The 15657-nt window shown below is 43.6% G+C and overlaps 2 protein-coding genes across 2 annotated transcripts in view; both read left to right on the top strand.

The window, feature by feature from the left end:
* The window catches only part of LOC114643527 (gastrula zinc finger protein XlCGF57.1-like), a 318307-nt gene that overhangs the window by 197819 nt on the left and 104831 nt on the right, over window positions 1-15657 (top strand). The gene's annotated exons all lie outside the window — the stretch shown is intronic.
* On the top strand, window positions 58-14668 carry LOC114665460 (oocyte zinc finger protein XlCOF6.1-like). Its single transcript, XM_028820054.2, has 3 exons — window positions 58-163; window positions 9408-9871; window positions 12810-14668. Exons 2-3 carry the CDS (start codon window positions 9445-9447, stop codon window positions 13694-13696), a joined length of 1314 nt encoding a protein of 437 aa, XP_028675887.1. The 5' UTR covers window positions 58-163; window positions 9408-9444; the 3' UTR covers window positions 13697-14668.

The raw sequence follows: 15657 nt of genomic DNA, 5'->3' as shown, positions 1-15657 counted from the left end.
TCCGCAAAAAAAAAAAAAAAAAAGTGACGTCAACAAGGACGACGGAAACTGAAATCGTCCTGCCGCCTCTTATTGGGCAGTAAGGGGGAGAGACGCCTGCGATCGAGGGCTTGCTGGTGAGCCGCAGGAATAATCTCACCGACAAATGAAAGACTGACCGGCGGTAAGTGCTGTATCGAAGTGCGAGTTGTCATTTGCTCCAGTCATTGTGCGCACGAACTGAAGCAAAGGCGATGTCCACCCTTCTGTCTTACGGACTACCCTCAAGGGAATCCCCCTGTGGCCCACTAGTATCTGTGTCTCCGGTTCACTTTACGTTATCGAGTACCATTTCTACTTCACATCGCCCTGACATCCCGCCAGATCCTCCTATTGATGTTTTTCCGTATCTCCGATGGCGCTTCCATGGGGTGGCAAAAGGATGGCCGCGACCACCATTCAAAAGTATTGACCATTGCAGTTTGCACCCTTTAACAAGTCCGATGAACAGACTGAGGCTGTACGTACCGGTTACACTTCAATAACGCCAATTTATGTGGCCCTCCTCCCACTGCTTGATTCACTGTGCTGTTGGTGAGTGCAGCAGCTGCGCGGCTCTTCTATAGGACTGCTGTGCCGAAGGGATTTTATTTGGATGATGGCTACTTAGGAAGTAGCGACCTCAATATAACGGTTCGAATGAAGAAGGCACAGTAGGAGAAAGAAGTAATTGTAGTACAGGTTACTCGAAACGGTCTCGGAAGAAGAAAAACAAAAACGAACATCCATCCATCCATTTTCCAGCCCGCTGAATGCGAACACAGGGTCACGGGGGTCTGCTGGAACCAATCCCAGCCAATACAGGGCACAAGGCAGGAAACAATCCCAGGCAGGGTGCCAACCCAACGCAGACAAAAACGAACAACGTTGAACTATTTTAAATTTTATATAAACCTCTCATTGTTATGGCCCTGGGAGACAATTAAAAAAAACAACTCGGGTCCCAACACATAATTCACACTTAAACCCTGGTGCTCGTTCCTCATCCGTATATCCCACACCTCCCCGTCGTCCCCCGGGCCGTGCAGAAATTCCCGCGCCTCGATCCCCAGCCCCTCCGTTCAGGGTGCCGCCCCATTTCTTGTTTTTATCGTCACACACAGCCCTTGGCGCCGCTGCTGTCAGTGAGTGCAGCTGCTGAAGACGCTGGACGGTTCATCTGTGGGGACCATGGGTGTCGTAGTGGTCGGGGCTCACGGCAGTGGCGTAGCTACAATGGGGCAAGGGGTGCAATGCACCCGGGCCTCGGGAGGGCCCATCAGGCCTCTTTTTTTTTTTTTTTTTGCGGCGCTCTCATCAGGTGATCAGGGCATCAGTCACAGTCAAATTAGTTAGACTGATCGTATTGCTTATTAATTTAAGTAACTTTGTAGTAAGGACTTTCACATGTCCGTATTTAGCGATTTTAGCCACCGTCAGTCAGCATTTTTACATTTTCCCACAATTACATTATTTTCATTAGCGCCGTCCGACTCGGCCGGGCGGGGCGGCACATTGTGTACAGACGGCGGCGGCTAAAAACAAAGCGACATGTTCGCTTCATTCTCCGAAAGGCTATAGCTTAGTTATGAAGCAGGCAAGCAGCTTCCCACGATCGTCGACGAACGACTTCCAGCTTCCGTCTATTTCTCAGTCAGTTCTGTTAGGTAAGTGAGCCCCTGACGAATATTGAACGGAATGCTGAAATGCTCGTTATATTCCGTATTGAAAGTTTTATCCGTCGTGATTTTGATATGTAAACATAGATAATCCTTTATTTTTATTGTTCTATAGTACCGGCTGAGACAACAGACGAATACAGTGTATATACACTGTTAGGCAATAACGCCAAGTCGCCAACACACGTCTGTTTTTACGCTTTACAAAACAAAACTATATTTTTCTCCGAACATCGTTTTTAATGGTTTCCTTCTCAATCTATCTTGTCTTCAAGCATTTCAGCAGCGAGAGCCCCCTCCCCCTCCGGAGCGCGAGCGCACGAAGCGCGCAGGTTTGGGGGCCCATTCAATGATGATTGCCCCCGGGCCCCTGTGAACCTTGCTACGCCGTTGGCTCACGGTTGGGGGTGTTGCTTTGTAGCCTGTAGTTGGCACACAGAGACTGCTCATGTACAGGGCCTAGAGTTCTGTGCTACACCCCTGGTGAGGACCGCTGCGCCGAAGTGATTTTGTGTGAATGAAGTTAGGACGCGACCTACAGCTACAGGAGAGATATGAGAAGTAACGTAACGTTAATGTGGCCATCTAGCTCATTTTAGCCGGTCAGTTAGTGCACCCGACAAGTTACATCACACAATTACACGCTGCCTGTAGCTGACATGACAATTGACTGACACGGAGATGTACACAGAAGTGGGAATAACAGGATGGCCGTGTGCTCGTAAACTCGTGTTTTTGCAGGTAGGCGTCGGGCAACAGGCTTGCAGACAGAGGAAAAACACACGTATGTTTACGGATCCCTTTGACTTAACAACATAAAGAAGACATTCTTTATAATGAATCCAACCAACCAGACCAACGTGTCTCAGCCGCTATGGTCTTGCGACCAATTCTTTCTTTTGTAAGGCTATTCACTGATTAGTTTTTGAGCCAAACCGTACAAGAGACAGAGGCTCTCTAGAGGAATCCTCAAATTAGTTTTTGATATCTCGAGAATTATGACAAATGCCGTAATTGTGCAATGAATTATGAATTCTTATCCTCAATTGCTCTCGTAATGACTTGTTTTATGATCAGAACAATCAGCAGCAAATGCTATTCAATAGTTCAGGTAACGTGGTTCCCAGGGCGCAAAGGCTGACGCTCACGTCCAAATTATTTATTTATTTACCAGTAACTGCACGTTATACACTTGACTTGCTCATTCCTAGTTTTCCTCCTCTTTCTTTCTCTGTACGTTTAACATTCGTTTGCTCAGAGGTTGATGCTCCACTCTATACGGCCCGCTTCTTCTTTTCTTTCTTCGAAATCATTTCGTCGTTAAAACTGATCAAGTCAGTGTTTGTGTTGCAATTACTTAGTACGTTTTCTTTATTTCTCACGTAAGCTGGCACTTAAGTGTTCAAGCTGCCCCAGGAATGATTTAATACAGGGGTGTGCAAAGCCATTCCTGGAGGGCCGCAGTGGCCGCGGGTTTTTATTCCAACCCAGTTGTTTAATTTGAAAACAATCCTTGCCAATAATTACATTTCATGGCTTTTTAGTGCTTTAACTCTATGTCAAGTCATTCTCAAATCCTAGATTTTTTTTTCCATTCTAAAGATATCCAAATATTTTGAAGTGTAAAACGGATGGGTAATTCTCAATCCTTGACTTTTTTGTCTTCTCTTTCCTTCCAAGTATTTAATTAAACCAAATAGTGCATGATAAGTACACACAGGCGTAAAGGGTAACAAGCAAAATGGATAACTGCTGGTTTCTTTTGTCATTTGCATCTTATTGCTAATAAGGAGCAATTAAAAACCAAGAATGCAGCTGTTTAAGACTTAAATAAGCAATAAGGGTTCAAAATCTTAACGAGGGAGATAACTAAAATGAAGCAGAAGTGTTTCTAGAGCAATTAGTGCTTCTTATTAAGCAATTGGGTTGGAACAAAAGCCTGCAGCCACTGCGGCCCTCCAGGAATGACTTTGCACATCCCTGATTTAATATATGAAGAGGTAGGGGAAGTGACGTCGAAGGTGCTAGGGAATGAGAATGGCGCCTGTACGCATGCGCTGCCCTGCTGGCCACTACCGAGAGTTGATTCTACAATAAAATAAAATAAAAAGAGGAATCACCTTGGAGGTCGATCATCACCCGAAAGCGAATAGTAGACGTCACATAGTATATGTGTACCAAATTTCAGGTCACTAGGTCAAACGGGTTGCAGGGTACAGTTGATTTAAAATCCTGGACAGACAAACGGACAGCCGCGGTAGCGGATTATATCTTCTTCTTCTTCTTTCGGCTGCTCCCGTTAGACTTTGCCACAGCGGATCATCTTTGTCCGCATATTGTATTGGGCAAAATTTTACACCGGATGCCTTTCCTGACGTAACCCTCCCCGTTTATCCGGGCTTGGGACCGGCACGAAGAAACACACTGGTTTGTGCATCCCCTGTGGCTGGGTTACGGTAGCGTATTATCTAAGAAGATTTATTTATTTATTGACTCATTGGGAGATGTACAGAGAACATTGTGTTTTAAAGTATGGTTGAATATTAGTATAGTCCTTTTAGTCCTGTATTCATATTTAATATGTTCTGACTGGGAATAGTTTACTGTGGAATAAATTAAAATTGAAATCTGGTTTGTGGTGCCTTTTAGTTATACGACAGACCATTAACATTTCTCCATTCACAATTCACTCTTAATTAAATATACAATACATGCCGCTATTGGTATCAGATAATTATTAAGTACAATGTTATTTTCAGTAACCTACTGCTAACTAAGTCCTGCAAATTGGAATTTGGCAAGTTGATATTTAATGGGCCACTGAATGATTTGATTTCTGCCCTCTTTAATGTATCTTATTACGTAATTCTATAATATTAATAACCGTTACACGTTGTAACATGACTAATGCTTTAGGCTTTAAGCGTGCCACTGGCCACCCCACTAAAACTCTTTAGGAGGCGTCTCCCCCCTCGGTCGTGTTCTTCTCAGACCGCCCGGCACCCCTTCCGCACACACACGCACACACACACACACACACACACACACACTCAGCACTTTGATTTCAGCCTCCTGCTTTCAGTCCGCGGTGTTCAGTTTAAACACCAGAGCGGAGTGGGTGACCGGCCGGCGGTTAAAAGCACATCTGATTAGTAAAAGACAGACAAGAGACAAACAAAACAAAAACGAAGCAACGGGAGGGATTGGCCGTGGGATAGGGGCTCAGGAATGACTAGAAATGTAGATACAGTACAATATGTAGAAGGCGAAATTGCTAGTGTTGCCTTTAGAACTGCCTAATTTCCTGAAACCAGCTCAATCCAGTGTAAACGGCGTTATTAAGGAGAGACTGCAGACTGACACCACCGGTCCAGAATTCCCCAGTCGGCTCACTTGCAGAGGATTCGGAGGACTCCACACAGCAGCTCAGCAGGAATCAAAGGAGGCTTTATTGAATGGTAGACCAGAGGAATATGTTCAGATATCTGTAGAAATGTCTCATTAGGCATAGTTATGTGATGTATAGTAAATAAAGGATACACAATACATACTGGAAGTAAATTAAATTTACAGTAATTTAATTAATTTAAAGTAAATTTAGTCCACTAGATGTCAGTATTGTATTACAAGTTGTCTAGTTCAGGTTTTTCTCAACCACTGCAAAGCTGGTTGTTGGATGCCAGCGGTGGGTTGTGTGGGTCACTGTTAGTTGGGTGCACGAGTGGGTCACAGAGCTGCATGATATTTAGTCCCGAGACCCAACCAGAAGGCCACCTGCACCCTGCTCTTTAAATCGCTTTCCTCCGCTGTTCCATTGATGCTCGTTTCACCAAAGGAGTTGTAGCCGGGTGAAATGATAATGCAGGGCAAAAGTAGGCCCACTGGGGAAAAAAAAAGAAGAGTTTCAACAAAAATAGCACTTCAAAGTTCTTTCCGTCGGACGTTTTTACACGGATAGTTAGGACAGAAGTCTGGTCACCATCAAAGTGAGATGCCATCTCTCAGTCTCCTTTTATACACTGTGGTGTGGAAGGGGCGAGGCTTCTTTCATCTCCGAGGCTGTCAGGGAAGGAGTAGACAAGACTGTGAGTGGCAGCGCCCCCTCTTGTCCCAGGGTGCTATTACTTTCTTTAGGGAAATCTGGACGACTGTCGTTCAGTGCGCATGCGTAACAGGATACAATCTGTTTCTCCATTTGTGCTTCTCTCACGCCCACCCCGCTTGCGGGTCGTGAATAAACTTACAAAGGAAAGAACTGGTCACAAGAGCATAGCGGCTGAGAAACACTGGTCTGGTTGGTAACCTTGTGATAGTCTAGGAAAGTTAAAGGATAAGTTTGGTATTTATCAAGTAGAAGCTATTTCTTCACAATGTTGGGTATATATTAACTTGCAAGATGTAAATGTGTAGGTGCTATCGTAGGTGAAGGTATGACAGATTAGAGCACAATTCTGCTTGTTCTCAATACCTCAAAGCAGAAACAGAGTTCCCGGTGTTTCAATGCTAATTTAAATTTAATATAAGCTTTGAAACACTGCATGATGCTTCATGCACCCTAACTCTAGTCCAGAAAGGACTCCTCACTGGGCCACACCGGTGAGATCTAATGACACGAGTGCCCCAAAAAGGAGAAAAGAGCTCAAACCAAACCCAACCCCATCACTGAGTTCCCTGTAGACTTCGACACCATCATACGACACAAACACACATACAGGAACCCAGAAAGTGAAAACCATGGTGACCATCCGAGACCAGAAGGTAGCATCAAAGTCCAACTAGACCAACAAATCTGTCCTCCCTGGTCAGGACCAGCTGATTCTGGCTACCCCACCCACAGGAGGTAGGACATGTGTCCAGGTACACAGTCCATACAAGGGACGAGAGAAACCCACTGTGTACAACCTGCTCTGCCAACGCATACATCTACAAATATCTTCTTCTTTGTCTTCTTTTGGCTGCTCCCGTTAGGGGTCTCCATAGTGGATCATCTGTTTCCATATCTTCTTGTTCTCTTAACATTGCTGTCTTCCACCAACTACCTGCATGTCCTTTCGCACCACATCTACAAATATCTTCAACTTAAATTCTAACCACCAAATAATTCCCTCTGGAGCCCTAAACTTAAAAACTACAACCACCCTTAACGTACACCCTACAAGCACTGCATATCCACCCCAACCTAATAAGCCTTCACCACGTAGAAGCAACCTTACCAATAATAGCTCTGATACCACCAACCCTACACCACTCACCTCCAGGAATGGCCTGAAGGGGTCAACAATCACAAGGCTGCAACATAACCCCCATGGGCAACGTATGGAGAGAAACCAAGCAGAGTGAATCTGATTCTACAAACACTACAAGCACATTGGCCAACAGGGTTAAGCATGAGGGGGCCCTCAGTTAGAAAATTTTTTAATAATGTAGTAATGATGGGCTGTGTACCCCTGGGCACCCCTGGGATTGGAAGCAACTGAACAAATTTTCAGAGAAGTGGAAGGAGACCATGGGACACTTGACTTTTCCTTATCCAACCCAGGCTTTGATGGCTCAGTGTCAAGCATCCCAGTGCGAGTGTCTGCAGTGCCAGCCCATTGCTGGTTCCTGCCCAGTCAAGGTACTCTGATGTTCTTCTCATCTCCCATTAACTTCTGTTTGTGATTGTTATGTGCTGGACTGTAGTGTTAAAATGGAAGTGAAGTCCCATATGGTGGTTGTGTGGTGCTGTATTGAGTGGAGCCTCTTTAGGTTATGTGGGCCACACCTGCCTGTCTGCACACCCACCAGGATAGGTTCTCTTTTAAAATTTAATTAGAATATTCATGAGGGTCAGCTCCGGATTGTTCTTTGTTTGTCTTCTGCCTTTAGACCAGTCAGCTCTTGGTAACCCAGACTAGAGCCCAGATCTCCAGACAGTTGAGTTCTTGGGACTACTGAGAGAGAAAAGACCCGAGAATGTCAAGGACACAGTTCTGAGAAGAGTTAATATTAAATAGGGATTTATTACTGGGTTAAATATGAAATTATTTGTGACTCGCAGCACTCCCCGTCTTAGATGGCTTGAAATCTCAATAGCAACATTATCTATCTATCTATCTATCTATCTATCTATCTATCTATCTATCTATCTATCTATCTATCTGACTTTACCACTGGACTCATCTTTAGGGTCTTGGAATATGATATTATACATTAGATACTGTAAGAGAGAACACAGACATCTGTGACGAGTTGGGTCACCAGTAGGCAAACCCCATAATAATATCACAAAAACCCAAGTCATGAATGTGTTAAAAGACATAAACATTGCTGTCGATACGAGTCTCCAAACAGACTGCGCCAAGATGGCAGAGCTTCCGGTGATCAGGACTTCTGGCAGGATGATGTGGGTCTAGGCAGGCAGACACCGGAAGTGATGTCAAGAGTGTTAAAGCTGTCAATCTGCAGAGAGAGGAGGAGATAAGGTGTTGGTCAACAGCGCCCTCTTGTGTTCTGGTACGTAATTGCCACTATCTGTGCCTTTAAGCCAATGCACACACGTGTGACTAAATATAATTAGTAGAAAAGTAGTGTCTGTGTTATTTAAGCCTGCATTGATTTATTTTTTATTATTTATTCATCATTATTATTACTATTTTTTTTCTTGTAACTATTTCTTTGACATCTTGTAAAGCACTTTTGAGCTCCATTCTGTTTGTGAAAATGCATTACAGAAATAAATGTTGTGTTTTCGTGATCTTTGAAGGAACTGCTTGGAAGGTTTTGAAGGTGCTGGGAATGCATTTTTATTTTTCCTCACTGAAGATCATGGCACGTTGGCTTCTGCTATCTGACAACTTGCTGTTGGATGTTTTCCTGAACAGCCTTATATGGAGAGCTTGACTTTGTTTCGACTACATTGTCATAGGAAATTCCATGAATGTATTTTAAGTTAAATGAATTCATTTAGTAGGTCTAGTGGGCTTCTTTACAGCACTTTGAATTTTAAGCACTAGTAGCATCCATCCCCGTAATGGCGGCGCATTGAGGGTTGTCACAAAGGGTCAGTCAGCTGTTTACTTCTTGAGGATGGAAGTTCACAGTTCAACAGAACAAAGCACTTTGAGATTTATAATTTGGAGAAAGGGGTCTTATAAAATCTGCCAAAGCATTGTGATTGGCTCAGCAGGTAATGGGGTGGCCTGCCAGCATTTTTAGGATTTGTTTTACTCCGTTAGCAGGTAAAGATCATTGTCTAGTATATGTATGACCCCAAAATAATAAACTGCACTTCAGTATAGCGAGCAAACCCCTCATTTCAGCTGCTCATCTTCTCCTGCCACAAGCCATGCAGTCCACCCAGTTAAGCTCCTCTTTCATCTCCTTCTGCTTCTTCACCCAAACCTGAGGCCCTACTTGTATAAACATTACTCAGCATAACTGATAGCAAACTTCTGGGACCCCAACAATACAATATGTTTAAACCAAGTCCTGAATACTGGTGGTCCATAACTGTGTGAGATGATCTTCTTGCAGCTAATTGGACCTTCACTCCACACTTTCAATGATAACTTGACATGATGAATAATGAGGTACTGTCTGCATGCATTAGTCCTCCAAATTGGCTTAACATAAACCTTAGCTGAGACGGTGCTCTGCAAATTAAACTGCACTTGTCTGTAGATCTGAATGGTGCCATTTTGATGGGATTAAATCTTGTTCTTTCCACAGAGAGGAAGACAGAGCTGCCATTGACTGTCAAACCGAGATGGATGTGAAAGAGGAGATGTGCGAGGCTGACATAAATGTCCTGGAGATAAAGATGGCACATATTAAAGAAGAGGACTGTGAATGGGAGCCTGTTCACCTTAAGCAGGAGAGCCTGGCCATTAAAGTGGAGGAGTGGGAAGTGGGGTCAGTGGGCATTAAAGAAGAGGCAGAGGAGAGGTGTGTCGCCATCGAGACACACAAATGTGAAAGTGTAAAGAATGTTGAGGAAGACGACCTTCATTATGGGTGTCAAGATGGAATGGTGACCGGGTCGGTCTCTGCAGAAAGCAGACGCTGTTTATCTCCGGAAACATCTGTCAATGTGAAATCTGCAACGTTACAGCCTGACACAAAATCCGTTGAGGACGTTTCACTGTTTAGAACCTGGGAAGACCAGCCGCCACCTATAAATCAGTCTGGAGACAGTAAGTATAACATTTAAAAATGCGTAAGGGTTAAGGGTTTGAGTTTGAAAGGGACGTCTTGTGCTTTTGATGTGAAACTTAGAAATCTTGTTTTATTCTGATCTGACATAGGAAACATGAAGTTTCAATTGGTGAGTTAAGACCAATGTTCCCTCTAAGCTGAGCGCGTGAGTGATCGCTCACACGAATTCAGAGCGTCGCTCATACTTCCCGCACGATCGCTCATTCCAACGGCGTCGCTCGTACTTATCGCACGATCGCTCACTCCGATCGTTGGAGTTGTTGCTCATAAATTTTTGGCTTAAACAAAATGTCGCTCATAAACAATGTTTTTTGCTCACTATATGCTACTCCTTAGAGGGAACATTGGTTAAGACCACAGCAGGCATTCTGCCATCTTCTTTAATCTCTTCAGTTACCAAAAACATGCATCTGCTGTGATCAGTAGGGGGCAATGCTGCACCCCAAACACAACCACAACTACACAAGTCCCCGGCGCAAACAAATGATTTACTGTGTCCAAATACATCTCACAGGCTTCTCTGACTGCTGCACAAATACTGTTTCGTAAAGTCTTATTCCTTCTCTCTGTCTCTTCCTTTTCTTCCACTCCTCCTCGGGAAGATTCATCCTTATGAACCCAATTGACTTAAATGAAGTGAGAAGGAATGACTTCCTTTATAGCAGACCCAGGAAGTACTTCCAGTGCTGCCACATTACATCCAGGAAGCACTTCTGGGTCTTGGGGAAATGCCCCCTAAAAGGAGGAAACCTTCTCCCCGCAGCTCCCTCTGATGGCTCCCATGAGACCCAGCAGGGCTGCCTATTGGAACTCCCAATTCCCATGAAGTCCTGTGGGAGTGTGTATGGGATACCCACGACAGAGCTGGTGCCACCTGTCTGACTGGGGGAGTGCATGGCTCCAGGAGGTGGTCTCCTTCCATCCTTTGGTCAGGATGGCAGTCAACCCCATCTTCTATGACACTGTCCATTCTGACAAAAACTCCAATGCCTTGTGAGAGGGTATCTATCTATCTATCTATCTATCTATCTATCTATCTATCTATCTATCTATCTATCTATCTATCTATCTATCTATCTATCTATCTATCTATCTATCTATCTATCTATCTATCTATCTATCTATCTATCTATCTATCTATCTATCTATCTATCTATCTATCTATCTATCTATCTATCTATCTATCTATCTATCATATAGTGCTTTTCTATCTATATACGAGAAAGTCGAGGGGAGAGCACTCCCAAATTTTACTTGATGAGTCAGAAGATGAAACGTCACCTGAAGCCTTGTAAAATTTGAAACAATGCCTTGTAAACTCTTTTGCGCTTTTTGGATTTACAGAGTATTTTTGAAATTAATTTTTTTATAAAGATTCTTTGTCTGCCCCTTACACAGGATGACTGACAGTTCCCTTTTCCCTGTTAGGGGTCAGTAGCTGCAGTATTTTGGTACTTATTAGTTGTTGTGGCCAGATTCCCTTTTTGAACGCCTGCTCCCATACAAACTAGCAGGTCTTTCCTGGGACTTGAGTCAAAGCAAGTGTTCCTCTTCTGAGTGCACTTGGCCTGGTGTGGCCCCCAGTCAGTGTAGAGGCCCCTCTAGATTTTGCTTGGGAAGAACTCCTGCATCATCATAGCAGCGTATTACTCTGTAGTAGCCAACTGTATGAATGTTTAGTAGATCTCAGATCTCATGTCTGCTGTCTTTAGGCCTCTTAAAATTTGCTAATAATGATTGTTTTGGAATGTCTGGCTAACTTTTACTACACGGGTGTCAGTGAAGTCTCACCACCCCTCTTCTCACCAATGAATTTAAACTTTTATTATTTTTAATAACACAGTTCATTGCTATCTGATTGTGCATGAGATCTAAGACTGGATCAAGTGGCTGTATCGATCTGATTGACTGCTACTATTGCAAGATGTTGTACAGTATGCAAACTTGTATGTATTGTGGAGATGAGCCCAGCCCCAGACAGACACAGAACACACAGAAGTCCCCAAACACACGTTTATTGTCCTTTTTCTTTAGCACAGCACACAGTGCACACTCTCCAGCAATTATTGTTCAATCCTTTCTTCTTTTCTATTCTTCTTCTTCTCTTTTGCCACCTCCACTCCTCCCCTACAAGCTCCTTCCTCTACCTCCTGACTCTGTCTCTCCAAATGGAGCGAGGCAGCCCCTTTTATATTGTCCCCGGATGTGCCCCAGGTGCTTGTTGATGACCTTCCTGCAGCACTTCCTGGTGTGGTGAAAGTGCTACCTGGGCACCTGGAGGCACTCCAGGTGTAGCTGGTTCCTGTTCCGGTAGCACTTCCTGGTGTGGCAAAAGTGCTGCACTTCATGGCTCTGGAACCATCCGAGCGCCCCCTGGCGGAGGCGACCGGCCCCAATACAAATGAGGGGGGCTGCCCTTTCGTGTCCTGGGGGAGGTACTGTCTCTCTCCTGGACCTTCTATTCTCCAAGCGTTCCAGCTGGACAGGAGCCCCAGCCATCTGCTACAATATGTGTGGATTTATTTTGCTGAGATTGCTAATTAATGACAGAAGTGTTTTCCATAATGCACAGTATTTCCTGTTCACTCTTTGGGGTGATACTGTATTGTAACTAAAAACTTGTCCAGTGTGTCTGGCAAACTTTATCAGAATGTAAATTCCCTATTATTTATTAATTAACATTTGGTCAATTGGGGTCCACCACATGTGGTCCATTTAGTTTTCTATTTCAACTTCTTGGCTATAGTTTTATACTCGTGTGATGTGTTTGTAATATGAGTCTGTCCACATTTAAAGCAGCCTATAATTTTAGATGCCGATTCATAATTTTAACAAACCTTAGTGTTGTGACTTCAAGTCAATAGCAGGACAGGGAATTTTAAAAAGCTTTTATTTTTTCTCCCAAATTTCATACAGGAGACAAACTTCACTGCTGTTCTCAATGTGGAAAACAATTCTCACGAATCACCAACCTGCAGACGCACATAAGAATTCACACCGGAGAGAAGCCTTATTGCTGCCTGGAATGTGGTAAGCGATTTTCTGTGATGTGCAGTCTTCAGGTCCACAGAAGAATTCACACCGGGGAGAAGCCGTTCTGCTGTTCTGAATGTGGTAAGAGATTCTCTGACAGCAGCCACCTTCGCACCCATGCAAGAATTCACACCGGGGAGAAGCCGTATTGCTGCTCTGAATGTGGGAAACTGTTCTTACAATTGAGCAATCTGCAGAAACACACCAGAGTTCACACTGGTGAAAAGCCGTACTGCTGTTCAGAATGTGGTAAACGATTCTCACGAATGAGCTATCTTAAGAGCCACGCAAGAGTTCACACTGGGGAGAAGCCATATTGCTGTTCTGAATGTGGCAAACAGTTCTCCGACAGGAGTAGTCTTCAAAGACATACAAGAATTCATACAGGAGAGAAGCCATATTGCTGTTCAAAATGTGGTAAATGCTTCTCCAACAGAAGCCATCTTCAGCTCCACACAAGAATTCACACAGGAGAAAAGCCATACTGCTGTTCTGAATGTGGTAAGCGATTCTCCAACAGCACTCATCTACAGCAGCATGCAAGAGTTCACAATGGAGAGAAACCGTACAGTTGTACTGAATGTGGAAAAAGATTCTCCAGTCACAATATCCTTGTTGTGCACACTAGGGTTCACACTGGAGAAAAACCATATTGCTGTCCTGAATGTGACAAACGATTCTCCGACAGGAGTGGTCTTCAGAAACACTCAAGAATTCATGCCAGTGGGAAGAATCTGGAGGACTCTACTGAACCCTCATGGCAAACTTAAGAGACCAAAAGGAGATGTAGCACAGAACTCCGATACTATTAATGAGGGTGGTTCACAACTATCATGACAGCATAATAAAAAACCTAATGGAGAATCCCAGATGACCAGCTGTCCTTCACTGATCATGTTGCTACTGCCTCTTGGTGTTGCGGATTGACTCAATGAAATATCAGCAAGATCAAACTATAACTGACAGAATTTGGAACACAACTCCTGATCCAGGCTTTGGTCCTGTCCCATCTGGACTACTACAACTCTCTGCCAGCATGGCATATGTCACCATGACCATGCAGATGATTCAAAATGCAACTCCATGTCTGGTGTTTAAATAGGCGTGGTCATCACATGTCACTCTTCTCTTCAGAACATTACGATGACTCCACCACAGTGGCACACATCAAGTTCAAACCTTTGATGCTTACCTACAGAGTAGTCAGTGGGTCAGCATCTACATATATGGAGACACTCATATGGTCCTCTGCTCCCTATTGCCCCCCTCAGGTCTGCTGTTAAGTGGCATCTGGTGATACCATCTCTGTGTTGCATTAAATCTCAGTCTGGGCTCCATAAAAGCAGCGGTGTTTATGTGGCACCAAATGCAATGCATTTTATTACTACGTGGATTAAAAAATGTGGTATGGGATTTGTAACAATGGGGTTAATGTATGTGATGTGCCACCTGTTGGAATGAAAAAATCAATGCATTTTATTACTACATGCATTATTAAGTACATTCCAATAGGTGGGGCACTGCAAACATTAACGCTGAATTCTACGTTGGCTACTGAGATTTAAACCCATCTTGTATGGGTAACAGAGCTAGTAGAATATATGCTTACTTGTTCAGAAACTTTTTTCAAAACAAAAATACTTGGAAAGTCGGCAATGTCATATTCAAACTGTGCACTGAGATGATTTTATTGTGTCATAAAAAAACATCACCCAAAAGGCTTTTCAGTATGGTGCATAACTTTTTGTGCCAGTTTAAAATGCAGTACAAAAGCATATATTTGTATTTCAAATCGTAAAGTCAATCGTAACTAAAGCAAATGTATTTCTCTTAGAAGCTTCTCCATGTTTATTGCGCTTTGTCATGGTCCAATTCAGGAACCAGTTCAGGACTGACACGTACGTGGAGCCACTCAGTACATGGAAGGAGATGACTGGCTTACAGATGCTCCTTACACTTCATAAATACTTTTAATTACTAAAGGATGTGGAGAAGTCATTTCTCATGTCCTTGCAAGTTACAGATAAGCAGGACCCTTGAGTCAGGATTCTGCTCCGCTTGATTGTATTGGTTTTCTTATCAATTGGGTTACTGTTAGCCGAAGAAGAAAGAGATGAAGAAGGGGGAGACGTGTCCGGAGGCAGGAGGAGAGGAGGAAAGTAAAGAGAATGGAACTGAGGGTAGGAACTTTGAATGTTGGCAGTATGACTGATAAGGGGAGAGAGTTAGCAGATATGATGGAGAGAAGGAAGGTTGATATATTGTGTGTATAAGAGAATAAATGGAAGGGGAGTAAGGCCAGGTGGATCGGAGGAGGATTCAAATTGTTCTGTCATGGTGTGGATGGTAGGAGAAATGGGGTAGGAGTTATTCTGAAGGAACAGTATGTCAAGAGTGTTTAGGAGGTGAAAAGAGTGGCAGACAGAGTGATGATTATGAAACTGGAAATCGGAGGTGTGATGATGAATGTTGTTAGTGCATATGCACCGCAAGTTGGGTGTGTGATGGAGGAGAAAGAAGATCTCTGGAGTGAGTTGGATAAAGCAATGAACAGAGCGCCCAGAGGTAGCAGTACTGACCTCTGCACCACCGTGCCATCCTTATTGTCATTCATTCCCTAAGTAATGCACAGAAAAGATTAAAAGGACCGTTACAGGTAATTTTATATGCTCACTTTGTTTATTTAATTTTTCGGAAAGATCATTTTTCTTTTCTATCATATATTTTATTA

This window comes from Erpetoichthys calabaricus, chromosome 1 (genome assembly GCF_900747795.2).
Source record: "Erpetoichthys calabaricus chromosome 1, fErpCal1.3, whole genome shotgun sequence".
Classification (NCBI taxonomy): domain Eukaryota; kingdom Metazoa; phylum Chordata; class Cladistia; order Polypteriformes; family Polypteridae; genus Erpetoichthys; species Erpetoichthys calabaricus.
The sequence above is the reverse complement of the archived record's forward strand: the minus strand, read 5'-3'. Positions and strand labels throughout refer to the sequence as shown.

What these genes read in the sequence shown, in the direction of transcription:
- LOC114665460 (XM_028820054.2), top strand. Translation starts at nt 9,445, where the DNA reads ATGGATGTGAAAGAGGAGATGTGCGAGGCTGACATAAATGTCCTGGAG. An exon ending in TATAAATCAGTCTGGAGACA is followed by an intron (nt 9,872 to 12,809) that starts GTAAGTATAACA and finishes AATTTCATACAG; the next exon opens with GAGACAAACTTCACTGCTGT.